This window comes from Scyliorhinus torazame, chromosome 2 (genome assembly GCF_047496885.1).
Source record: "Scyliorhinus torazame isolate Kashiwa2021f chromosome 2, sScyTor2.1, whole genome shotgun sequence".
NCBI lineage: Eukaryota > Metazoa > Chordata > Chondrichthyes > Carcharhiniformes > Scyliorhinidae > Scyliorhinus > Scyliorhinus torazame.
Window position 1 is genome coordinate 386574501 of NC_092708.1, and position 25408 is coordinate 386599908.

Below are 25408 nucleotides of genomic sequence, written 5' to 3' on the forward strand. Positions count from 1 at the left end.
TAATGCTGGACGTTCTCTACAGACAGATGAAAACTTCACAGACCGAGATAGCGTAGCTTTTTTTTTTAACAAGTCAACACTACTCATTATCCATAGTTACTTACACTCCAGCAATAATCGTATGCTCGGCTCATCAGAAAGAGTTAAGCTGGCCTTGGACAGGTACTAGAACACAACAGTGCACAACTAGAATTGGTTTTCTTCTTCTGCTCACGAGTACTGACTGGATTGTTGTTTAACCCTCCTAGACCACAGTAAGTCTGTGGTGACTTGATTGATTATTAGTACGGCCACAAATTTCCTCTTGTGCAGCGTTTCAATGACAGCTTGTGCTATGAAGGGAGGGTGGGGTGGAATCTTCATCTGATAGTGCAGGGGCGGGGTGGTTCCAGGCATTAAATAGGACGACCTTTATTATAACTTGGTATTTAAAACAGTACAAGCTTTTCTTTAAAATAAGACTCCTCATTCGTATACTTCAGCAGTTACATTTTTCCAGAAAGAAAATGTTTCTCAAGGAGGGTAAATACGTATTAAAAAAAAAATTAACCCTTCTAAGGGGGTTTGAAATTTCATGAGTAACATTTCTGTCGCTGGACATGAATACCCAATTCTCCACGAGCCAGAGAACAGAATGAATGCTTCAATTCAACAGATACAAATATGGACAAAAGTACCAACTTATCAAATTTCGATTAGTTACCTTTCAACCTATAGAAATGTAAGTATTTTCTTGAGAGATTGTTGAATATGTCTGTTCTAGCACATTTTTAAAAGGTGTGCTTTTTAAAAAAAATCTGCCCGATTGCCTCCCTCGAATTAAATTTGCCTTTAACCAAAGTTCATTGCTAAACATGCCTCATTTATCCATTGCCAACTTGTGCACGGAGGACTCCAATCTACTGGAGCTGGATTGAAACAAATCACAATACGCATTTCACTGAGTGTTATTGGCAACCACTAATGGAAGGAGGCAGCCTCCTCCTCTGGGGCTGGATTTTAATCCATGTCCCAAAGGTGCGACAACATCGTTCTCGTACAGTTCGCCATAAATATTCCCGAGACTACAATTTTCCGCTTTGACGGAGAGTGCCCTTTGAGTCATCAGTTCTCCCGGAAATAAAACCAGAACAAATATTTAGTGGGGAAAATAAACATAAAAACGAAATCTGTAACAGATGTCTGAAACACGATGGAGAAAGAACATGCTCAGAAGAGAAGAAGTTGTCGGCCCCTAGAGATGAAGTACAACATGCTTTCTAGAGGTGGACCAAGGAAAGGGCAAGGGATTCCTATCTGAGGTAAATACCCCATCACGAAATTAATGTACAGGTGTCATAAATCTGAAGTCGAATTTCCTTCTGTTAATCCGGCTCTAAAATACCATTTTCAATTATTTGACAGCATGAATTTCAAAGCGCAAGGTGCACTGAATGCCTCCATGCCCGTAGATGCAAATTAGAAAGGAGCTTGGTGCCGACCAACCCTTATAAAATGTATTCGCGTGCATTGGTACAAGCTGTCTACTTTCAAAAACTATCAAATTACATTTGCAGCAATGTTGGCATCTTAAAAGTGCTCAACTAGTTTCTGAAACAAACAGGAGTTTATTTACAGCCCATTGCTCAAGAGAGTATAAAAGGAGAAAGTCCCTTTCTCCCATTCACAGCTCAGCTGCACATTTCAGGAAACAAAACTACAATTTAGGAAAATGCCAATTTGCTTCCAGATGACATAGGGCAAGAAAATCTGACATTCAAGTGCGCTGGGTGACACCCGAGATGATGTAAGTGCTGCGGGATGCTGGAAATCGGAAATGATCTCTGAACAGTCGAAAGGTGAAACACTTTTCTCTCTCCACTGACGCTGCCAGACTTGCTGAGCTTTTCCAGCATTTTCTATTTTTATTACTGGCAACCATGCGCTCAATGATGCATCCAAAGTATATCAGTAAGCTGCAATTTCTTTGTAAAATGGCAAGTTACTATTTATTTCCGGTTGGGTTTGACTCTTTATTTTTTAAATCTGGGAGATGAAAATGTCACCGAGATAATTCTTGGGTTTTGACTGAAAAATTCTGCACTGCATATAAACTTATTGGACTGTAACATTAATCAGTTGATCCACAGCTCTACATTTTGATTACCTGATGATACTCTCGTGCAAAACTAAAAGCTTGCACAAAGTTAACAGTCAGTCAGTCACCTAGCCCCATTTACACATCACAATCAATGGACTGTAACAAGTCACACAATAAATCAGCTAAAATCTCGGAACTTCTACCGAGCTGTGAAATTAGAAGAGTGAGCAGCACTTGCTTTGGAAAACGTTGGTTGAGAAGGTTACGAGAATCATTCCAAACGCAGCCAATACCAGGAGAAACAAACACCAAAGCAAACTAATATGATCAGAATAAATGCAGTTTCGGGACTGTCATTTTACAGTATGTCCGGCTTGCATTGCAACTCGCATCTCAACAAGCAGTATCAAGTGACACAATACACATCTATAAATATATTGAAAACATTCCATTGTCTCAGTTTAGTAAGTATAACTGGATTTATTTATCTTTCCACACATTACTCTTTTTGATTTGTATAACAAAAACAAGTAGGAGCGACTTTTGATTAAAAAACAGCATTCCCCTCTCCTCCACCCTCAAACCCATGTAGCATATTTATTCTCCTGTATTACAATAACTGCAAGCCAAAGGTTCTTCATTCACTATGAAGCACTTAGGGATGCCCTAAGAACTTGCAAGGTTCTATATAAATGTACGTTCTTCCATCTTTAAGGTAGTAAATGAAAGTCCACTCTTGAATTTGTACTGTTGGGTGTTCCTTGGTGGTACATCCATAGATATTTTCTGACTTTCTTGGTCTACATGTGTCCTGTCTGTCAATGAATGGCCAAATGGTGCAAATACAAATGCAATTTATTCTGCTAGTTTGCCACATTCATTGTTTTCCTCCCTGACATGTTTTTCTTTAATGCTCTCCTCCTGAAGACAATGATGTCTTGCTGAGGTACCTTTTAAATTTTTTTTTTTTTTTTTTAAAAGATGTTGAGTACCCAATTAATTTTTTCCGATTAAGGTGCAATTTAGCGTGGCCAATCCAGCTACCCTGCACATTTTTGGGTTGTGGAAGCGAAACCCACACAAACATGAGGCGAATGTGCAAACGCCGCATGGACAGTGACCCAGAGCCGGGATCGAACCTGAGATCTCGGCACCGTGAGGCAGCAGCGCTAACCACCGCACCACCGTGTTGCCCTTTGCTGAGGTACCTTTGAGTGCCTAAACCAAGTTGTCTTTGGCAGCAGGTAGACAGGTTATTCAATATCAATGGAACTTGGGCGGACTAGAGAACATAGAACATAGAAAAATGTGGACTGCATCCACATTTCCAGCCATTGACTGGAGGAGTGGACTGGAGGAGTGGGAACACACCTTGATTTTCCTCCATGCCTCGTAGCAATAAAGTCAATTCTCAGAATTCTACCACTGTTGTGAGAGATTGGTTGCCTTAGAGCAAACCAAACTCTTTTGCCCGTTTGATCACAAACCTTGCCATTAAACTCAACATCCATCCATGTTACCTTAAATATGCTTTGGCTGCAGCATGTACTGTCTACAAAAGGCACGGGTCAACTCGTAAAGTTGACTTTGCCAACACATCCCGGTAACGTAACCTCGATCAAGGACATGAGAAACAATGTCGTGGGAGCACCATTACCTCCAGGCCACATATTACCTTGACTTGATAGGTCAACACTCATTCAGTTCAATGGTTATGGCACTGGATGAGCAACCAGAAACCATGAATGCAAAGCTCAAGTTATGAAATTTGGCAATTGTAAAACTGAATTACAAGTGGTAATTTGCCATAAGACCATCAAACTCAAACACCAATGCCCTTTGAGGAAGTCCTACTTGGTCTTGTGACTCCACTCCCAAATTTACATGGTGAATTCTTAATACTCTTCAGGACAATTTAAGGTAAAGCATAGTTTATTTGATTCAATTTCCAATCAGGATGTTGTTTATTTGAATCATTTTTTAAATGCACACATGCACTCCCCAGCCACTACCTCAGATTGAAACAGGCTGTTCATAATATCAGCATCAACCCTGGGCTGTGCTTCGCATCCTACAGTCTCGCCATCAAAATGGCTGCCAGCTTCCATTTCTTTTTTTGTTTTGTTTCTTAAATGTTTTTATTAGGGGCATAACATATCATAACATGCTTTAAACAAGACAAGATCAAGTCATGTATTTACAAGAATTTTAAAACCACTATACTTTTAACTATTATACATTGGGTGTATCATCACGGGGCCTGTCATACAAAGTTGAGTAGTCGAGGTTGCTAGGTGACCGAGACAGATACAGAAAGAAGTGGCTTACACAACAAGAAAATCTGCTGTTGAGCACTGACTGGGCCAGGCCATGGCCCGGTCCAATCGGTCATGTGGGGGCCAGTGACTGACTCTGCTCCTCACAAGAGGGAGAGGGGGGGAGAGAGAGGAAAGAAGGGGGGTGGCCCCCACGCAGCTATGGAAGGTCCCTGCGAGAGAGCCCCCGGTTGTCGACCATTGCTGCTGTGTGGCCTGCCCCCTACATAGCAGCCATGTTTTGGGCTGGGGGGGAGAAAGGGGGAGGAGAGTGTTGGACAGCTAGTGTGCAGCCTTGGGTGGTGCTGCCAATCACTAGCCGAGCAGGGGTCTCCGCCGGGCGATCAGGGAGGCAAAGGCCAGGGCATCTGCCCCCTCTCCCCATGAAGAGCTCTGGCTGTTCTGATACCCCAAAGACCGCCACCAGCGGGCAGAGCTCCACTCTTACCCCCACAACCCTGGGCATGGCGTCGAAGAAGGACATCCAGTACCTGAGAAGTCTAGTGCAGGCCCAGAACATGTGGGTGCAGTAAGCCGGGCCCTCCCTGGCAATTGTTTACACTTACAGCTTTCATTTCTTTTTTTTTTTAATTTAGAGTACCCAATTAGTTTTTAAAAATTAAGGTACAATTTAGCGTGTCCAATCCACCTACTCTGCACATCTTTGTGTTGTGGGGGCGAAACCCACGCAAACACGGGGAGAATGTGCAAACTCCACACGGACAGTGACCCAGAGCCGGGATCGAACCTGGGACCTCGGCGCTGTGAGGCAGTAGAGATAACCCACTGTGCCACCGTGCTGCCCTTCATTTCTTTCTTTAAAAAAAAAATTTAGAGTACCCAATTCAGATTTTCCAATTAAGGGGCAATTTTAGCATGTCCAATCCACCTACCTTGCACATCTTTTAGGGTTGTGGGGGCGAAACCCATGCAAACACGGGGAGAATATGCAAACTCCACACGGACAATGACCCAGAGCCGGGATCGAACCTGGGACCTCGGCGTCGTGAGGCAGCAATGCTAACCACTGCGCCACCGTGCTGCCCAGCTGCCCCTCATTTCTAACTTAATCTGCTGCCGAAATCCTCATCTCCAGACTTGACTATTCCAACAGTCTCCAAGGTTGCCCGCCACACCCCCAACACAAATGTACCCCACCGCCCATCACCACTCCCTTCCCTCCATAATCAGCTGTTCAAATCTTTCTCCGTTTAATTCATTACTTTTTTTAATTCAAGCTTGCGTCTCGATCAAAATCCTTTCTGAACCTCAGTGGTGGCCTGCAATATTTGCCTTGATTCACAAAAGATTCTTCTAAAAAGCACCAATCCCTTAAGTTCACACTTTCATGGCACCAGAAAGAAACTGTGATCTGCGAAACTGAAAAATGTGGATTTACAATTGCTCACAAAAAATGTAGTTGTCAGCAATAGACAATAAGATAAACAGGCTCTTCCCATACAACCTGTTTGTCCAGTGAATAGCTCACCCACGTATACTAAGAAAGGCAAATGTTTGATCTCAGTTTGCAGCCACTTAGCTGAACTTAGCAGCAAATGGGACAAGACAATTTGCTTCAGAACCCAGTGGTGAGGAGGTACCCGCAAACCGAGAGCACTGCTCTGGGGTCCTTGGCTCCAATCCCCACCACGGGAGGTGGCAAAATAGTCCTGTGGAAGGCACGGGTACCAGAAAGCTAAGTGCAACCTAGGAAGGAATTTGAGTCAACACTCGAAAGAGGGAAGAAAACGGACCAGAAAAATACACCCGCTTACAATGTTCCTTCTTCTAAAATACCAAAAGTAATCGCTCTCAACATGTAATCCTGTCACCTTCACATGAATTAGCCACTGTCTGTTTCCCAGCAAGGCTAGAAGGCAATAAACGCCCACAAATGGTTTGAACACAGACATCATTTATTATGTAGGCGTTAGTCAAAAGATGTTCTCAGTCAAAACAAATTTACAGCATCACAACTGCGGAACGCTGGATTTCAAATGACTTTCTTCACAGAGGCGTAGGACAAGATATGTGCACGCTCCATTGAAACTACTGTGGGTTAATAAATTAAATAAATTCTTTGTCAAAATATATAATCGCAATAACTTAATAAATGCACATAAAACCAGAGATAGAATCTGTTCCAAACTTGCCATGATCATGAACAGACCTGATGTATCAGGTTTCCCCATATATATAGTACCGTTACTAAAACTACTTTCTTTTAGGAAATGATTGCCAAGCACAAAGATGAAGCAGCCTGGGATTTATATCCAGACGACTTTGCCTTGAATATGTCAACTTCATGAAATACTAAAGCAAGAAGTAGATGATTTTCCCAGCTTTCCCAACACAACATACATTTTTGCCGTCTTTAAAGAGTTAGGAATGATTTACTGCTTCTTTTTGCTGGGTACTACACGAGTTTAATCAATCCATGAACAACAGATGTTTCTCAACACTGGTTGAAGCTCCAATAGAGACAGAAGCACATCTCAAGCCTTGATGAGATGACCTGCTGACGAGATGTTTTTATACGCATGTTTCAGTAGCTTTGAATTATTGAAATCAAGACAAAGCTTTATGCAGCGCCACATGTGCCACAATTATACAATCTCTACCTTTCACCTTTACCACATCAATCGAGAAGGATTATGAAGAGAGATAAGTCAACTGCAGAGGTGTACAAGTGGGAGGCTACCAGAAGATTCTGTCAAGTGGTTGAAGAGTGTCACAGTTGAAGCCACAAAATTCGAAAAATGAGGCAAGGACAAGTGAGGGTTAGAAATTCCTCCTGAGTGAAAATGACTATACCGAATGCTTAAATGTGGTACTCGTTCCCAATTTCAAAACAGACACCCTTGCTTAATGCATACGTTAACTTGGACCACACAAATTGCACAACCCTGGTAGATTGAATTGGCAGAAAGGTGGGAAACTTGGCAGACTGATATTGAATCCAACCGTGGAAAAATCCACAGGTTGGTCCACTTCCCAACTGAGGAATACACAAGTGCACAGGAAGAAGCGGGGCAAGATAAAAAAAAGCGGAAGAGGTGTAATAAATGTCGAGGACTTGCATCACAACAGAACAATATCTGGAGGAGGCCGCACTGCAATAAAAACCTTTCTCTTTCTATTGCAATGTACTGTGTACTCACATTCTGCTCCTTTCACCTCAGGGGAAGAATTCAGCAGCATCATTGCAGTGGCTGCATCAATATCAGAATCTGAAATGAGAAAAAAAATCTGCATTTATTTTTGACAAATATGTAAGAAAACGTTGCCGGCCATTGGAAGTGGGAAGTGACCAATGTTCAGGAGAGACCATCTTCATAAGCTACAGCAGGTGAGCTTGTTTCGAGCTTTCTTTCATTGTGTTGTTGATCAAAATTTAACACTGTTGTCCAAATTAAATATTCAGAAGATGCACAAAGCATCACAGTGTGACGAATGCTTTGTCAAGGCAGCCAAATTTGTCTTCCCTTCCAGTTTCTGAAATAATAGGAATATTGACATGCAACAAAGCAGTGTTTGTCGCCTTCATATAGAACCACGGCCAGGGCAGGTGAAACTGTAAAATCTCGTCCAGCTCTGGGGAAAGCTGCAGGTCTGATCACAGGCATTTCTCCTCTCCTCAATTCTCTGGATGGGACGCCAGATTACTTCCCTTGCTATGCCTTTGCAAATGTGGCCAAATATTCTTGAAATTTAAATAAATTTAAACAAGGACCGTCACTCACTTTTCCTCAGCGTGCTATTTAAGGGCTTCCAATTGTGAGATTTTCACCAGTGTTTGCCAGTCAAGCAATCACATTTCAAGTTCCAGACAGACACTGGAGAGGCAGGAATAGCGGTGTTCATGAAGTGTTTTGATTAAGTAAATAAGTAGAAGCAGCTTCAAAAGTCAGGAGGGTCAGCGACTAAAGGACCCAGATTTAAGGTAATGGATAGAAAAAGATGGAGGTTTTTTTTAAGTGCAAGTTTGGATGAAAAAGAATTGGATAAATACTGAAAAAGTAGAAATTTGGAGGTTTATGGGAAAGAGCAGGGGAGAGAAACTAATTGGATAGCTCTTTAGAACAATGGGTTGAATGGCCTCTGGTGTGCTATTCTATAGCCAGAAGCTGCAAACGCCACAATAGGTTGTCTACCTATTTGTTTCCACCTCCCAATGGAGAAACAACCATCTTCTACATCTACCTCCCATGACAGCCAATGTAGATAAAACTGGGAGCTTGCAGACATGAACCCCAGAGTTTGTGTATCAAAGTAATGCACGAGAAAATTGGAAATTCACAGAGTAATGGTTTTAAATCCTTTCGGATCAAGCATTGATACTGTACTGCTGTGGCTTCTTGCTGCAAAATGACCCATCAACACCCTTTACTATTAAACTAAATATTTGTGTAGGTAAGTGATTTACCAAAAATAAAGTAAACCCAAAAGAAGCTGGCATTTTACCATGTGTTCAAGTAGCAGGGTTTTAAACGTTAAGCAGTGCTCGCAAGAGTCATTCAGACTCGAAACATTAACTCTGTTTCTCTCTCCACATATGCTGCCAGACCTGCCGAGTCTTCCAAAGCATTTTCTGTTTTTATTTGCTGAGAATTGAGGGAAATTAGGATTAAAAAATGAAATTGAGATGAAAGAAAATAGAACAGGGAGATGTCGGAGATGTTGAGATGCGAATTAGAATATCAGTGAGAAAAGCAAGACTGGAGGAAAACATCGAGGATAGCAAGATAAGGAAATTGGCATGCAAAAACCAAAAGCTGACCCCACAGGGTCGACAATATCAAAGGGCAAGACCGGTATATCCGTAGCATGATGACTGGGCGTAAAGGGAGACAAACACAGACACAGCTACGATCAGCCATGTCCAGCTGCAGAAACAGTCTCCCGAAAAGGGGCAGCCAGTTATCAGAACTCGAACCAGGCAGATTTTGCCTTCGCCTTCCCCAAACGTGGCCCCATAATCTGTGTGGGGCAATTATTTGCTGGACTTAGCTTGTAGATTTATAGAACATTGAATTTTTTTTGGGGGGGGGGGGGGGGGGGAACCAAGGGGTGTCTCAGAGTTCAGGGAAAGTAGGAAGTTAGGAACCAAGAGGAAATTTCATGTAATACTGTGTGTGTCTAGCCATCAATGTGCTTGAGTGTTGTACTGTATTATAGTCCTTCTTTTCCTGTGTTTTAAAAAAAAGTTAATAAACATTATTTATAATTGTTCACACAACGACTGAATTATTCCCCCCCCCCACATATTTTCCGTCCTTGGTTCACATATTTTTCTCAGAAAGTACAGGACAGCACGGTGGCACAAGTGGTTAGCACAGTTGCCTCACGGCGCCGAAGTCCCAGGTTCGATCCCGGCTCTGGGTCACTGTCCATGTGGAGTTTGCACATTCTCCCTGTGTTTGCGTGGGTTTCACCCCCACAACCCAAAGATGTGCAGGGTAGGTGGATTGGCCACGCTAAATTGCCCCTTCATTGGAAAAAATGAATTGGATACTCTAAATTAAATTTTAAAAATAATAAATTGAAAGTATACCCCACTAAGAACCGGTGTTCAACGTGACCGTTCCAGGTTTTGGGATGTTCTTGCATTTAACATCGAGGCTCTTTCTTTAAACTCAGATCTATGTTACAATATTAATAGTCGATAGGAAATTGAAGTGAAAGTTTATTCCATTCCGCCTCAATGTCCAAAACACTTCTCAACCAATAGTGTAGCCACAAAAACAGCAGATAATGTGCACACAGCAAGATCCCGTAAACAGCAAAATGCCAATGGCCAAATACTGTTTTGTGATGTTGGATGAGGGATAAATATTTCCCAGAACAACTGCTCTTCTTTGAATAAAGCGGAAGGATATATTTTATGCCCATTTGAAAGGTCAGATACGCTTTATATTTTTTTCCTTTTTAAAATTTAGAGTACCCAATTCATTTTTTCCAATTAAGGGACAATTTAGCGTGGTCAATCCACCTACCCTGCACATCTTTAGGTTGTGGGGGCGAAACCCACGCAACACTGGGAGAATGTGCAAACTCCACACGGACAGTGACCCTGGGCCAGGATCGAACCTGGGACCTCGGCGCCGTGAGGCAACAGGGCTAACCCACTGCGCCACCGTGCTGCCCTCAGATACGCTTTATTAATAGGGGCATAGAATACAAGGTCAAGGAGATTATGTTGAACTTGTACAAGACATTAATTCAGCTTTAGCAGGAATACTGCAGTCAGCTCTGGGCACTGTACTTTAGGAAGGATGAATAGAAGAACCAGAAAAGATTCACAAGAATGGTTCCAAGGCTGAAGAACTTCAGAGATGAAGTTAGATTGGAGAAGTTATGACTGTTTTCCTTGAAAAAAAGGCAGCGGAGAGGAAATCTGATGGAGACATTCGAAATCATGAGGGGTCTGGACAGATTAGACAGGGGGAAATTGTTCCCACCTGAGAAAGGATCAAGAATGAGAGGGCATAGATTTAAAGTAATTGGTAAAAGAAACAAAAGCAACGAGGAAAACCTTTTCACGTAGTAAGTTGTTACGGCCTGGAATGCAATGTCCGAGAGTGTGAGATGGAGGCAGCTGTAATTGAATCATTCAACAGGGAATTAGATTGTTATTTGAAAAGGAAGAACGTTCAGGGTCACAGGGAGAGGGTGGGGGAGTGGCACTAAGTGAATTGTTCACTTGACGAGCCGGTGTAGATACGATAGATGGGCTGAATGGCCTCCTTCTGGGATGGACTGAGTTTTAGAATGGAAAAATTCTGCTCCACTGACAATAGATGACTGAATATTTTTTTTCCAACATCTTCCCTTGAAGGGCAGCACGGTGGCGCAGTGGGTTAGCCCTGTTGCCTCACACAGGATCACCAGGCACCGGTGACATTCGTATAGGTCACCTGTGAACCAGGTTATTCATTCTTTGAACTCAGCTCAAGGATATCTTGATCTTTGAGGGAGTACAGCATAGATTTTGCAGAATGCTGCCTGGACCCTAAGGGTTTGATTACAAGAAGAGACTAAACCAATGGGGTGGCAGTGGTGTAGTGGTATTTTCACTTGACGAGTAATTCAGAGACCCAAGGGTCAGGGGTCCCGAGTTGGAATCCCTCCATGGCAGATGGTGAAATTCGATGGTGAAAAATCTGAAATGATAAGTCTAATGATGACCATGAAACCATTACCGATTGCCATAAAACCCATCTGGTTCACTAATGTCCTTCAAGGAAGGAAATCTGCCGTCCTTACCCGGTCTGGCCTACATGTGACTCCAGGTCCATGCAGCGATGCGCTTGACTCTTAACTGCCCCCCCCCCCCCACCCCCTGCGAAATGGCCTAGCAAGCTATTCAGTTCAAGGGCAATTAGGGATCCCAGTGAGATCCATAACCGAGGAACGAATTTTAAAAATATATCTTTGAAATTTAGAAGCTAACCGGTGGTTTGATTGGCAACAGATAGGGTAGATGAACAGAACAATTTTCCCAGTTTGGGACATAGTCTAAAAATTAGAGCCAGATCGTTCAGGAATTAAGCTGAAAAATTTCTACATGCAAACTGGGAGAGGTTTGGAAATCTCTTGCGTAAAGATCAATTAAAAAAAAAAAAATTTAGAGTACCCAATTCATTTATTCCAATTAAGGGACAATTTAACGTGGCTAATCCACCTCCTCTGCACATCTTTGGGTCGTTGGGGTGAAACCCACGCAAACACGGGGAGAATGTGCAAACTGTACACGGACAGTGACCCAGAGCCGGGATCGAACCTGGGACCTCGGCGCCGTGAGGCAGCTGTACTAACCACTGCGCCACCGTGCTGCCCCCCGTCCCCCGTAAATATCAATTGATGCCAGATCTATTGTTATTTAAGGGTGGCACAGATGCAAGCACTGCTGCCTCACAGCGCCAGGGACCCGGGTTCAATTCCGCCCTTGGGTGACTGTGGAGTTTGCACTTTCTCCCTGTGTGCGCGTGGGTTTCCTCCGGGTGCTCCGGTTTCCTCCCACAATCCAAAGATGTGCAGGTTAGGTGGATTGGCCATGCTAAATTGCCCCTTAGTTAAGTTAGGATAGGTGGGGTTACTGGGTTAAGGGGCCAGGGTTCGGGCCTGACCCTAGGTAGGGTACCCTTTCAGAGGGCCAGTGCAGCCTCGGTGGGCAGAATGGCCTCCTCCTGCACTGTAGGGATTCTATGGTTCTCATTATAAATCAATCAAGATTTAAATGAACTAGATATGAGACAAAGGCATGAATACAGAGCCAAGATCTCATTGAATACTAGCACAGGGGGCACAAGAGGCTGAACGGCTGATTCCTGTTTCCATGTTATGACCCCAATCCTTTACTCATTCGATATCCATACAAATGGGAGCTGAAATCTGTCTCCGGTAATAGATCAAAACAAGCAGCATAATCCTCGACTGACATTCACTCTGTTAATCAAACAGGCGCAAGCGTATACTGGGGAAATCGCTGCCATATCACCTGTTTGCACTATCCCATCATTTACATTTCTACTCCATGAGGTTTTTTTTTTACATGGAAATTTAAAATGGCTAAATGATTTCTCCCAAGCCCATGAGGACTGAGTTCAATTTCGATTGCCGAAACTGAAATCTACAAGCCAGTGATTGAGCCTGGGCCCTTCAAAGAAAGGTTCAGCTCCACACTGGTCACACTGTCACCATGTGATGGGCTTCTAAAGACGTAAAGAAAAGATTCAGTGATAGCGACAGGATACGTTGCCATCGCCGAAGAAATGCAAATTTAGCGCATGTTGCTGTTTTGGGTCCAGCTACCTCCTACTCCATTCCCACTTCCCCCAAATTCTTCCACCTCTGCTAAAGCATTCAATAAGCAAACGATCCACTTGGTGAAAATGTTCCCGATCTTCTCTATTCTTCTTCTTCAAGTGACCATCCTCAGTATGTTCCCTTGTTACTGGTTTGCTCATCAGCAATACAAACTACCTTCACTACTTACCTTCGTAAAACCAGTACAAAATCTTCAACACTCAGTTAATCCCCATAGCTTTCCATTTTGGGGAAGTGTTTTGAAAGCATTCCACGATCTTGGTATCCCCCAGCTGCTGTTATTTTTACCAATACCTTTCCCATAATGAGGGGTCTAGTCCCACTCTTGATACTCCAGCTGTGGCCCAATTAATGTCCTACACAAGTCAAAAGCGCATTCCTCATGTTTACATTCAATCCCTGTGGATAAAACCTGGGATCATCACTGCCCGAACATTTTCCCAGATAAGATCCTGGTTCCTAATATTTCATTTCACAGTTTTGCACAGAAACTCAGCCTGCACAATATTGATTTGCAGCGCCCTATTCCCAGCTCAGATTGGAGCTGATGTGCTAGGATGCCCTGCTCACCATCACTGCTGTCCCTCTCCATACAAATGCTTTGCTGGAGAGTCCTGTAAATGCACACATGCTCTTATTATTTGCCTGTCAGCGCCAGTGGGAACAGCCTTTCAAAGAGCCAGTGATAATGTTAGCATTCAGACCGCGGAAACAAAAAAAGGAAGTTAATCCGCACAACAAATTCTGCATCAGCACCTGTTAATTCTACATTCAGCTGAAACAGTCACGTCCATGTCGGCCTGTGAGACAATGTGAGGCTTCTTTACATGCACTGCTCTGCCAGTTCACAAATAATCTGAAACAGATGGTACATTCAGGGAAGAGGAAAAATTATCTTTTTATAACCATATTCCACGTCACTTATTAAGGAGCAGCGTCGCCGTGACAACAGAGGCTGCCATAGCAACAGTAAACAAGCTTCCGACCACCAGTGAACGAGCTGAATGGAACATCTGCCCTGACAGAGACCATCTCAGCTGCCCCGGGCGCAGTGATGCTGGATGACAGCCCGGCTCACTCTGAACAAATGAAGTGCACAATCGTCACTGGCACACAGACGCCAACTTGCTCAGATTTCAACCTTGGCTTGGCTTAGACTAACGACCGCTCCTGCAGCAAACTAATGACAAGGTTCATTCACAAACATTCCCGCCCAAGAACTGAGGCTGAAATTGACCAGATTGGAAATTACACACTGCGGATGAAACGACATTCACCCATCAACCATTGCCGCAGCAGATTATCAAATCTGCTTGGCGGAAAAGATTTAAATAATAGTTCCAGCCCTTTAATCAAGTAACCTTTGCTTTGCTCATCCACAATTGCATTTTACCAGTTCAAAATGCTGCTGGGTTTAGAGCAGGGAAATAGGACAGACTTATCAGAATAAATCTTTGACTGATTAAATATCTCGTGCCCAGCCGCAGCATAACTATTTTTAAGATAACCCTTCAACTCTAATAGTATCCTGAAATCTAAAACCAGACGGTCACCAAAAATCCATGAATTTATTTCAACAGTCAAGCTTACTGACTCTAACCAGCCACTAGATGGGGCAATGTCTTTGTGTACTAGCGTTTACGGTTGTTTGGAATAAAGCAGCAAAATGCATGTGACTACCTCTGCATTGCAAGGGACCATCTGCTCTGGGGCAATTATTAAACATTAGTATGGGGCACGATCATGCTACTCCACCACAGGTTTGATAATAAACTGTTACCCAGCTAGAAGGTGCTTTGGAGATGTCCTGAAGTCAAGAAAGATGCAACCTATCTAAATGTGTGTACCATCTACAAAATGCACCGCAGGAACCCACGACCCCGACTTGGAAACATAATCGCTGTGCTTTCACTGTAGCTGGGTCAAAATCCTGGAACTCCCTCCCTAACATCACTGTGGGTGTACCTGCACCTCAAGGGCTGCAGCGGTTCAAGAAGGCAGCTCACCACCACCTTCTGAAGGGCAACTCGGGATGGGCAATAAATGCTGGCTGAATCAGCGATGCCCACATACCATAAGTGAATAAATTAAAAAGGCAAACATTCTTTCACTCAAACGCAAACAGAAAATGCTGGAAATGCTCAGCAGGTCTGGCAGTACCTCACCACATATATTGCCAGGCCTGCTGAGTATTTCCAGTGCATTGTTTCATTCAGATTTCCAGCATCCGCAATACTACCCTTTCTTGTACTCTGTTTAAAGCACACAGCATGTAGGGAGTGAGAGAATCAGGCAATGAAAAGTTTGAATATCTTTCCAAATAAGGTGGACTAATTGACTTCTCTCTCATGTAGCACACACCACACTTGATGTGTTTAGAATATGTTCAGCAGCTACCCCTTTTTTATTTTTCATCACCGATTATGTGCTCTTTGTTGTAGCCGCAAAGAGATAGAATCAGAGGTGGCTCGGGTCGGGTTTGTACAACACAGTGCGAGAGGTTTATTTACAAGATGTTGCTCAAACAGGGCACAATGGTGAACTCCACAAAAGCCTGTGAACGCTCCGATGATGTCGTTGTGTAACATGTGACATTACACCAGCCAATGGTGTTACTCTGATACACAACACCACCTACCTGTTCTCCATTAAAAGATGGCACCAAATGCAGGTCCTCTAATTCTAGCCTCTTGTGCATTCCCAATCAAAGCTGTTCCACCATTGGTAGCCTTGCCTTCAGGTGTCACGGACTCAAGCTCCAATATCCCTCCCTACACCTCTCCACCTTTCAGCCTTAATTTCCACTTTTTTTTTTGTTATAAAAATTTTGAGTACCCAATTCATTTTTTCCAATTAAGAGGCAATTTAGGGTGGCCAGTCCACCTACCCTGCACATCTTTGGGTTGTGGGGGCGAAACCCACGCAAACACGGGGAGAATGTGCAAACTCCACACGGTCAGTGACCCAGAGCCGGGATCGAACCTGGGACCTCGGCGCCGTGAGGCTGCAGGGCTAACCACTGCGCCACCGTGCTACCGACTTACCTTCCGCTTTTAAGACACTTCATGAAACCTATCAACTCTTTGACCAACCTTTTGGATACCTGACACCTCCTGTGTGTCTCGGTCTGATACCCTGTTTTATAATGTACTTGTGAAATTTTCATTCTGTTAAGGGTCCTATATAAAGTTGTTGTTGATCTCAGTTCAGTGGTTCAGAGTAGCACATCATGCAAGTGTTCTGCATGTGGGACTTATCAGACGGGGGAGCAGACGAGAGTTAGGTTAGAATCACGAGTCCAACCACCCAGTGTGTACACATTTATCTTTATATTTCATAAGCAGATTTCCACAGCGATTATTGTCATGAGGTGCACTGCAGCCCTACTTACAAGTAACTAATACATCTCGTTAACATTTGAAAAGGATGTTCCCAAGAAAAGCTTCTAAAAGATGGTGTGAATTATATTAACCCATGTAGGCAGAAGAACTAGGGTTCAGACTAGAGCACAGGAAAGGCCATTCAGTCCCGTTAATGCTGATGTTTCTGCTCCATATGAATGACCTTCCATCCCACTTCACCCAATGCCCCGTCAGACCATTGCAGTGCTATCAGACGTATGGAGCCGGGGAATCAGCAGGTGTGTCAATGGTAGCCAAGCTCTTGCAAGGCCTGGCCTTCGGAAGGAGGGGAAATGTTTAAGTTGCATAGTCTGCATAATTAATCTCGGACGCGGAGTCTCAGACTTCAAGTCCCAGCAAGCACAAGTTTTTGTTGCCATAGGAACAATCAACTCTCTCGGGGCAGAAATCTAAACAGTGCGCAGCACTAAAATAAATTGCGAAATATTGAGGGCGCTCTTGTCGCAAAATGACTCCAACATAACCGAGTGCATTAAATGGACAGCTTTATGCTGTGGACCACAGGCCGCAAGTGAGCTGGTCCAAACGTATCTCACATACAGACTTGTAGACAGTAAACTTGTCCGAGATTCAAACTTGCTTCCAAAAAAAAAAAAATGAAAGGAATTGCACACTGACCGAATGACTCGAAACATTCTTACTCACCTGTGCACGTGCTCAGGTCACTGATACATCATCTTGGTTAAAACTACGCAAATGTTTTATGTTAGTTTTATTTGAAAATGATTAAAAGTTACATGGTTGTTAACATTATGAGAATGGGGGGACTTCCGGGTGCGGCGATGACCAGCTAAGTCGCACGTTTCGGCAGCTCCCGGTGGAACGGACTTTTGGGCTCTTAATAGGAGCCCCATCAGCAATTTTAACGGCAAATAACACTGTGCGGTAATCCAGAAGGGAATCCCCCCTGGACACGGATGGAAAAAAGAGAGGAAAGTAGCCGGATTGCGGTGGATCCTCTAGAGCAGCGGCCAGGAAGGCAGGCACAAAGCAAGATGGCGTCGGAAGGATGCAGTTTAATATGGGGCCCTGACCAACAAGAGTTCCTGCGGCGTTGCGTAGATGAACTCAAAAAGGAGATGAAGAAGGAGCTGTTGGCCCCGATATTACAAGCGATTGAAGGGCTAAAGGAGGAGCAAAAGACCCAGGAACAGGAGCTTCGGGTCGTGAAGGCAAAGGCTGCTGAGAATGAGGACGACATACAGGGCCTGGTGGTGAAAACGGAGATCCACGAGGCACAACACAAAAGATGTGTGGAAAGGCTGGAGGTGCTGGAGAATAATGCGAGGAGGAAGAACCTAAGGATTCTTGGTCTTCCCGAAGGTGCAGAAGGGGCGGACGTCGGGGCATATGTGAGCACGATGCTGCACTCGTTAATGGGATCGGAGGCCCCGACGGGTCCGCTGGAGGTGGAGGGAGCCTATCGGGTTATGGCGCGAAGACCGAGGGCTTGAGAAATTCCTCAAGCAATAGTGGTGAGATTTCGCCGATACAAGGACAGAGAGATGGTCCTCAGATGGGCAAAGAAAACTCGGAGCAGTAGGTGGGAGAACGCGGTGATCCGCGTATATCAAGATTGGAGTGCGGAGGTGGCGAGAAGGAGGGCAAGCTTTAATCGGGCCAAGGAGGTGTTGCATAAAAGGAAGGTCAAATTCGGAATGCTGCAACTGGCAAGACTGTGGGTCAGACGTCTAGGGAAACACCACTACTTCGAAACGGCAGATGAGGCGTGGACATTATTGTCGAGGAGAAGCTGGAGTGAGCGGGCCAGAAAAAGAACGTTTGGGACAAAAGTGGGGGGGTGAATATGTGGGATGAAGGGGGGAAAAGAGGGAAGAGATGACTTCCCAAGTTGTTAAACCTGCGACCCTGTAACTTCCCTCTCTTCCCCATGTCGTGGGGGAGGGGGGGAGGGAGGATGAGGAGCTGAGGGCGCCGGCCATTGGGGGCGGGGCCAAAAGGGAAGCGCGGGCTTTGTTCCCGCGCTATGGTAATCATGGCGGGAACAGGGAAGCAGGAAGGAGGGGGCCTCGCACAGTGTGTGAGCCGAGGTCACGGGGGGAAGCCGAGGTCGGCCAGAGTTCACTGACTTCTGGGAGCAACATGGGGGGTGCAATTACAGGCGCAGCAATTTTGGGTCCCGGCCACCGCTGTCCCCGGAGAACAAGGAGTCCTGCGCGTTCTAAACGCTCCCCAACCCCCCAGCGCCCCATGTGCGACCCGCAGGCGCCGCCATTTTGGGTCCCGGTCACCACGAGGGGAGGAGGGGCGCCGCCATCTTGGGACCCCCCAGCCCTGTGCGACGCATGGGGGTGGCCATTTTGTCCACCCCCGCCGCCATCTTGTGACCCCCCAGCCATGTGCGATGCATGGGGGCGGCCATTTTGTTCACCCCCGCCGCCATCTTGGACGGCAACAATGGACCCCAGCATCGACGCTTCAACGGAGTTCGAGGAAGACGCTGAAGCACTATGACCACGTCTGGCCTCAATGATGCTGGACCAAGCACGGCCCCGGACGCTCCAGACGACGACAACAACGGTGCTGATCAACGGGCACGAGACACCATGCCTGCTTGACTCCGGGAGCACAAAGCTTCATCCACCCTGACACGGTAAGACACTGTTTTTTCACCATCCGACCCAGTGCGCAAAAGATTTCCCTAGCTGCAGGATCCCACTCCGTACAGATCAAAGGCTACTGCATAGTGACCCTAACGGTGCAAGGGAGGGAGTTTAAAAACTACAGGCTCTACGTCCTTCCCCAACTCTGCGCGCCCACATTACTGGGATTAGACTTCCAGTGCAACCTGCAGAGCCTAACTTTCAAATTCGGCGGCCCAATACCCCCACTCACTATCTGCAGCCTCGCAACCCTCAAGGTTGAGCCCCCATCCTTGTTTGCAAACCTCACCCCGGATTGCAAACCCGTCGCCACTAGGAGCAGACGGTACAGCGCCCAGGACCGGACATTCATTCGGTCCGAAGTCCAGCGGCTACTGAAGGAAGGCATAATCCAGGCCAGCAATAGTCCCTGGAGAGCACAGGTGGTAGTAGTAAAGACAGGGGAGAAGCAAAGGATGGTCATAGACTATAGCCAGACCATCAACAGGTACACACAGCTAGATGCGTACCCTCTCCCCCGCATATCCGACATGGTCAATAGGATTGCCCAATATAAGGTCTTCTCCACCGTGGACCTCAAGTCCGCCTACCATCAGCTCCCCATCCGCCCAAGTGACCGCAAGTACACAGCCTTCGAGGCAGACGGGCGATTATACCACTTCCTAAGGGTCCCATTTGGCGTCACAAACGGGGTCTCGGTCTTCCAACGAGAGATGGACCGAATGGTTGATCAACACGGGTTGCAGGCCACGTTCCCGCATCTCGACAATGTAACCATCTGCGGCCACGATCAGCAGGACCACGACGCCAACTTCCAAAAATTCCTCCAGACCGCTAAAGCCTTGAACCTCCATACAACGAGGACAAGTGCGTTTTTAGCACAAACCGGCTAGCCATTTTGGGATATGTAGTGCGCAATGGGATAATAGGCCCCGACCCCGAACGTATACGCCCCCTCATGGAATTTCCCCTCCCTCACTGCTCAAAAGCCCTAAAACGCTGCCTGGGGTTCTTTTCATATTACGCCCAGTGGGTCCCCCAGTACGCAGTCAAGGCCTGCCCCCTAATACAGACCACGACCTTTCCTCTGTCGACAGAGGCTTGCCAGGCCTTCAGCCGCATCAAAGCGGATATCGCAAAGGCCACGATGCGCGCCATCGACGGGTCCCTCCCCTTCCAGGTCGAGAGCGACGCCTCCGATGTAGCTCTAGCGGCCACCCTTAACCAAGCGGGCAGACCCGTGGCCTTCTTCTCCCGAACCCTCCACGTCTCAGAAATCCGCCACTCCTCAGTGGAAAAGGAAGCCCAAGCCATAGTAGAAGCTGTGCGACATTGGAGGCATTACCTGGCCGGCAGGAGATTCACTCTCCTCACTGACCAACGGTCAGTAGCTTTCATGTTCGATAATGCACAGCGGGGCAAAATTAAAAATGACAAGATCTTAAGGTGGAGGATCGAGCTCTCCACCTTCAACTACGCGATCTTGTACCGTCCCGGAAAGCTGAACGAGCCGTCCGATGCCCTATCCCGCAGCACATGTGCCAACACACAAATCGACCGTCTCCAAGCCCTCCACGAGGACCCCTGCCACCCGGGGGTCACTCGGTTCTACCATTTTATAAAGTCCCGCAACCTCCCCTACTCTGTGGAGGAGGTCCGTACAGTCACCAGGAACTGCCACATTTGCACAGAGTGCAAACCGCACTTTTTCAGGCCAGATAGAGCGCACCTGATCAAGGCTTCCCGTCCCTTTGAACGCCTCAGTCTGGATTTCAAAGGGCCCCTCCCCTCCACCGACCGCAACGCATACTTCCTGAACGTGGTGGACGAGTACTCCCGTTTCCCCTTCGCCATCCCCTGCTCTGACATGACAGCGGCCACAGTCATTAAAGCCCTTAACACCATATTCACACTGTTCGGTTGCCCCGCATACGTCCATAGCGACAGGGGGTCCTCCTTCATGAGTGACGAGCTGCGCCAGTTCCTGCTCAGCAAGGGGATAGCCTCGAGCAGGACGACCAGCTACAACCCCTGGGGGAACGGGCAAGTAGAGAGGGAGAACGGCACGGTCTGGAAGACCGTCCCACTGGCCCTACGGTCCAGGGATCTCCCAGTTTCACGGTGGCAGGAGGTCCTCCCGGACGCCCTCCACTCCATCCGGTCGCTACTGTGTACCACTACTAACCAAATGCCTCATGAGCGCCTCCTTGTCTTCCCCAGGAAGTCCTCCTCTGGAACGTCGCTGCCAACCTGGCTGGCGGCCCCAGGACCCATCTTGCTCCGGAAACATGTGCGGGCGCACAAGTCGGACCCGTTGGTCGAGAGGATTCACCTCCTCCACGCGAACCCGCAGTACGCCGACGTGGAGTACCCCGACGGCCGACAGGACACGGTCTCCCTGCGAGATCTGGTGCCCGCCGGCAACACGCACACAGCCCCCTTCCCGGGAGGATCGGTCCTCCTCCCAGGTCCGACCAGAAGTGAAGCTGAAGCAGAAACCGTAAAGCTCCCGGAGGCGACAACACTGGAACAAGCACCACCACCACCAGGGCTGAGGCGATCGACAAGGACGACCAGACCGCCCGACCGACTTGTGGCATCTGTGTAACACTAGAATGTTGTGGACTTTAACGAGAATTTTTTTTTTACCCTTTTCCCTCTTACGAAGACTGTAAATAGTTCAAAACAAAAAAATACCCTGTACATACTGTGATGACATGCAAAAGTTTTTCCTCCCAGGACCAGCCTTGTAAACCTCTACCACCATGCGAAGCACCACCCCGCCGGGTTCATTTTTAACAAGGGGTGAATGTGGTAGTATACATTAGGGGTCATGTGGGACTGTGAAGCCGTGATGTCATTGGCTGACAGATCCCGGGTCCTGGTTGGCTGTTGACCTCTAGCTCCGCCCTGAAGGCGGAGTATAAGAACCAGGAGTTCTCCCCCGCAGGCCAGTCTGTTACTGAACTGCAGGGAACAAGTCACGCTTAATAAAGCCTCATCGACTTCACCTCTATTCGTCTCTCGGGAGTCTTTGTGCGCTACACTTGGGATCTAGCGGGGGGGGGGGTTAACTGGGTTGCTGCTGCTGGGGAGAAGGGGGAGCTGGTATGGGAGGGGGGGTCGGGGCGGGGGGGGGGGGCGCCGCCTGGGGGGATACAGCTACGTGGGAACCGGGTGAGGAGCTGGATTGAAAAAGGAAATGGCTAGTCGTCGAGGGGGGGGGGGGGGGGGGGGGGGGGTAAAAGAGCCCCCCAACCTGGTTGATCACGTGGAATGTGAGAGGGCTGAACGGGCGATTAAGAGGGCACGGGTACTCGCACACCTAAAGAAACTTAAGGCAGATGTGGTTATGCTTCAGGAGACACATCTGAAGCTGATAGACCAGGTTAGACTACGCAAAGGATGGGTGGGGTTGGTGTTTCATTCGGGGCTAGACGCAAAAAACAGGGGGGTGGCCATACTAGTGGGGAAGCGGGTAATGTTTGAGGCAAAGACTATAGTGGCGGATAGTGGGGGCAGATACGTGATGGTGAGTGGCAAACTGCAAGGGGAGGCGGTGGTATTAGTGAACGTGTATGCCCCGAACTGGGATGATGCCAATTTTATGAGGCGTATGTTAGGACGAATCCCGGACCTAGAAGTGGGGAAGTTGGTAATGGGTGGAGACTTTAATACGGTGCTGGACCCAGGGCTGGACAGATCGAGGTCCAGGACCGGAAGGAGGCTGGCTGTAGCTAGGGTGCTTAAGGATTTTATGGAGCAGATGGGAGGAGTAGATCCCTGGAGATTTAGTAGACGTAGGAGTAAGGAGTTTTCGTTTTTCTCCTATGTACACAAAGTATTTTCACGAATAGATTTTTTTGTTTTGGGAAGGGCACTGATCCCAAAGGTGACGGGGACGGATCATGCTCCACACTGGGTGGACCTGAAGATAGGGGAAGAAAAACAACAGCTTCCACCCTGGAGAATGGACATGGGATTATTGGCAGATGAGGGGGTGTGTTTAAGGGTGAGGGGGTGTATTGAAAGGTACTTGGAACTTAATGATAATGGGGAGGTACAGGTGGGAGTGGTCTGGGAGGCGCTAAAGGCAGTGGTTAGAGGGGAGCTGATATCTATTAGGGCACATAAAGGAAAGCAGGAGGGTAGGGAAAGGGAGCGGGTGTTGAAAGAACTTCTGAGGGTGGACAGACAATACGCGGAGGCACCGGAGGAGGGACTGTACAGGGAAAGGCAAAGGCTACATGTAGAATTTGACTTGTTGACTACGGGTAATGCAGAGGCACAATGGAGGAAGGCACAGGGTGTACAGTACGAATATGGGGAGAAGGCGAGTAGGTTGTTGGCCCACCAACTGAGGAAAAGGGGAGCAGCGAGGGAGATAGGGGGGGGGGTGAGAGATGAGGAGGGAGAGATGGAGCGGGGAACGGAGAGAGTGAATGGAGTGTTCAAGGCATTTTACGAAAGACTATATGAAGCTCAGCTCCCGGACGGGAAGGCGAGAATGATGTGCTTTCTGGATCAGCTGGAATTTCCTAAGGTGGAGGAGCAGGAGAGAGTGGGGCTGGGAGCACAGATTGAGACGGAGGAAGTAGTGAAAGGGATTGGGAGCATGCAGGCGGGGAAGGCCCCGGGACCAGACGGATTCCCAGTTGAATTCTATAAGAAATATTTGGACTTGCTGGCCCCGCTACTGATGAGAACCTTTAATGAGGCGAGGGAAAGGGGGCAGCTGCCCCCGACTATGTCAGAGGCAACAATATCGCTCCTCCTAAAGAAGGAAAAAGACCCACTGCAATGCGGGTCATACAGGCCCATTTCCCTCCTGAATGTGGATGCTAAGATTCTGGCCAAGGTAATGGCAATGAGGATAGAGGATTGTGTCCCGAGGGTGGTTCATGAGGACCAAACTGGGTTTGTGAAGGGGAGACAGCTAAATACAAATATACGTAGGCTGCTAGGGGTAATGATGATGCCCCCACCAGAGGGGGAAGCGGAGATAGTGGTGGCGATGGATGCCGAGAAAGCATTTGATAGAGTGGAGTGGGATTATTTGTGGGAGGTGTTGAGGAGATTTGGCTTTGGGGACGGGTATATCAGGTGGGTACAGTTGCTGTATAGGGCCCCGATGGCGAGCGTGGTCACGAATGGACGGGGGTCTGACTATTTTCAGCTCCATAGAGGGACGAGGCAGGGATGTCCTCTGTCCCCGTTATTGTTTGCACTGGCGATTGAACCCCTGGCCATAGCACTGAGGGGTTCCAGGAAGTGGAGGGGAGTACTTGGGGGGGGGGGGGGAGAGAAGAACACCGGGTATCTCTGTATGCGGATGATTTGTTGCTATATGTGGCGGACCCGACGGAGGGGATGCCAGAGATAATGCGGATACTTGGGGAGTTTGGGGATTTTTCAGGGTATAAACTGAACATGGGGAAAAGTGAGTTTTTTGTGGTGCATCCGGGGGAGCAGAGCAGAGAGATAGAGGATTTACCGTTGAGGAAGGTAACAAGAGACTTCCGGTACCTGGGGATCCAGATAGCCAAGAATTGGGGTACATTACATAGGCTTAATTTAACACGGTTGGTGGAACAGATGGAGGAGGATTTCAAGAGATGGGACATGGTGTCCCTGTCATTGGCAGGTAGGGTGCAGGCGGTTAAAATGGTGGTCCTCCCGAGATTCCTTTTTGTGTTCCAGTGCCTCCCGGTGGTGATCACGAAGGCTTTTTTCAAAAGAATTGAGAAGAGCATTATGAGTTTTGTGTGGGCTGGGAAGACCCCGAGAGTGAGGCGGGGATTCTTGCAGCGTAGTAGGGACAGGGGGGGACTGGCACTACCGAGCCTAAGTGAGTACTATTGGGCCGCCAATGTTTCAATGGTGTGTAAGTGGATGGGAGAAGGGGAGGGAGCGGCGTGGAAGAGATTGGAGAGGGCGTCCTGCAGGGGGACTAGCCTGCAAGCAATGGTGACGGTGCCGTTGCCGTTCTCACCAAAGAAATACACCACAAGCCCGGTGGTGGTGGCTACATTGAGAATTTGGGGGCAGTGGAGACGGCATAGGGGAGGGACGGGAGCTTCGGTGCGGTCCCCGATAAGAAACAATCATAGGTTCGTTCCGGGGAGAATGGATGGGGGA

At 47.2% G+C, this 25408-nt stretch overlaps 1 protein-coding gene across 5 annotated transcripts in view; it reads right to left on the reverse strand.

Annotated features, from left to right (window-relative positions):
* Nucleotides 1-25408, reverse strand: part of foxn3 (forkhead box N3) — a 436636-nt gene that overhangs the window by 12578 nt on the left and 398650 nt on the right. For 4 of the 5 annotated variants that reach the window (XM_072493781.1, XM_072493773.1, XM_072493799.1 and 1 more), the window contains one exon: nucleotides 7557-7625. The exons of the other annotated variant lie outside the window; for it this stretch is intronic. In XM_072493781.1, the coding sequence (XP_072349882.1) occupies nucleotides 7557-7625 (69 nt within the window). The remainder of the gene's footprint in view (nucleotides 1-7556; nucleotides 7626-25408) is intronic. 5 annotated transcript variants of the gene reach the window in all.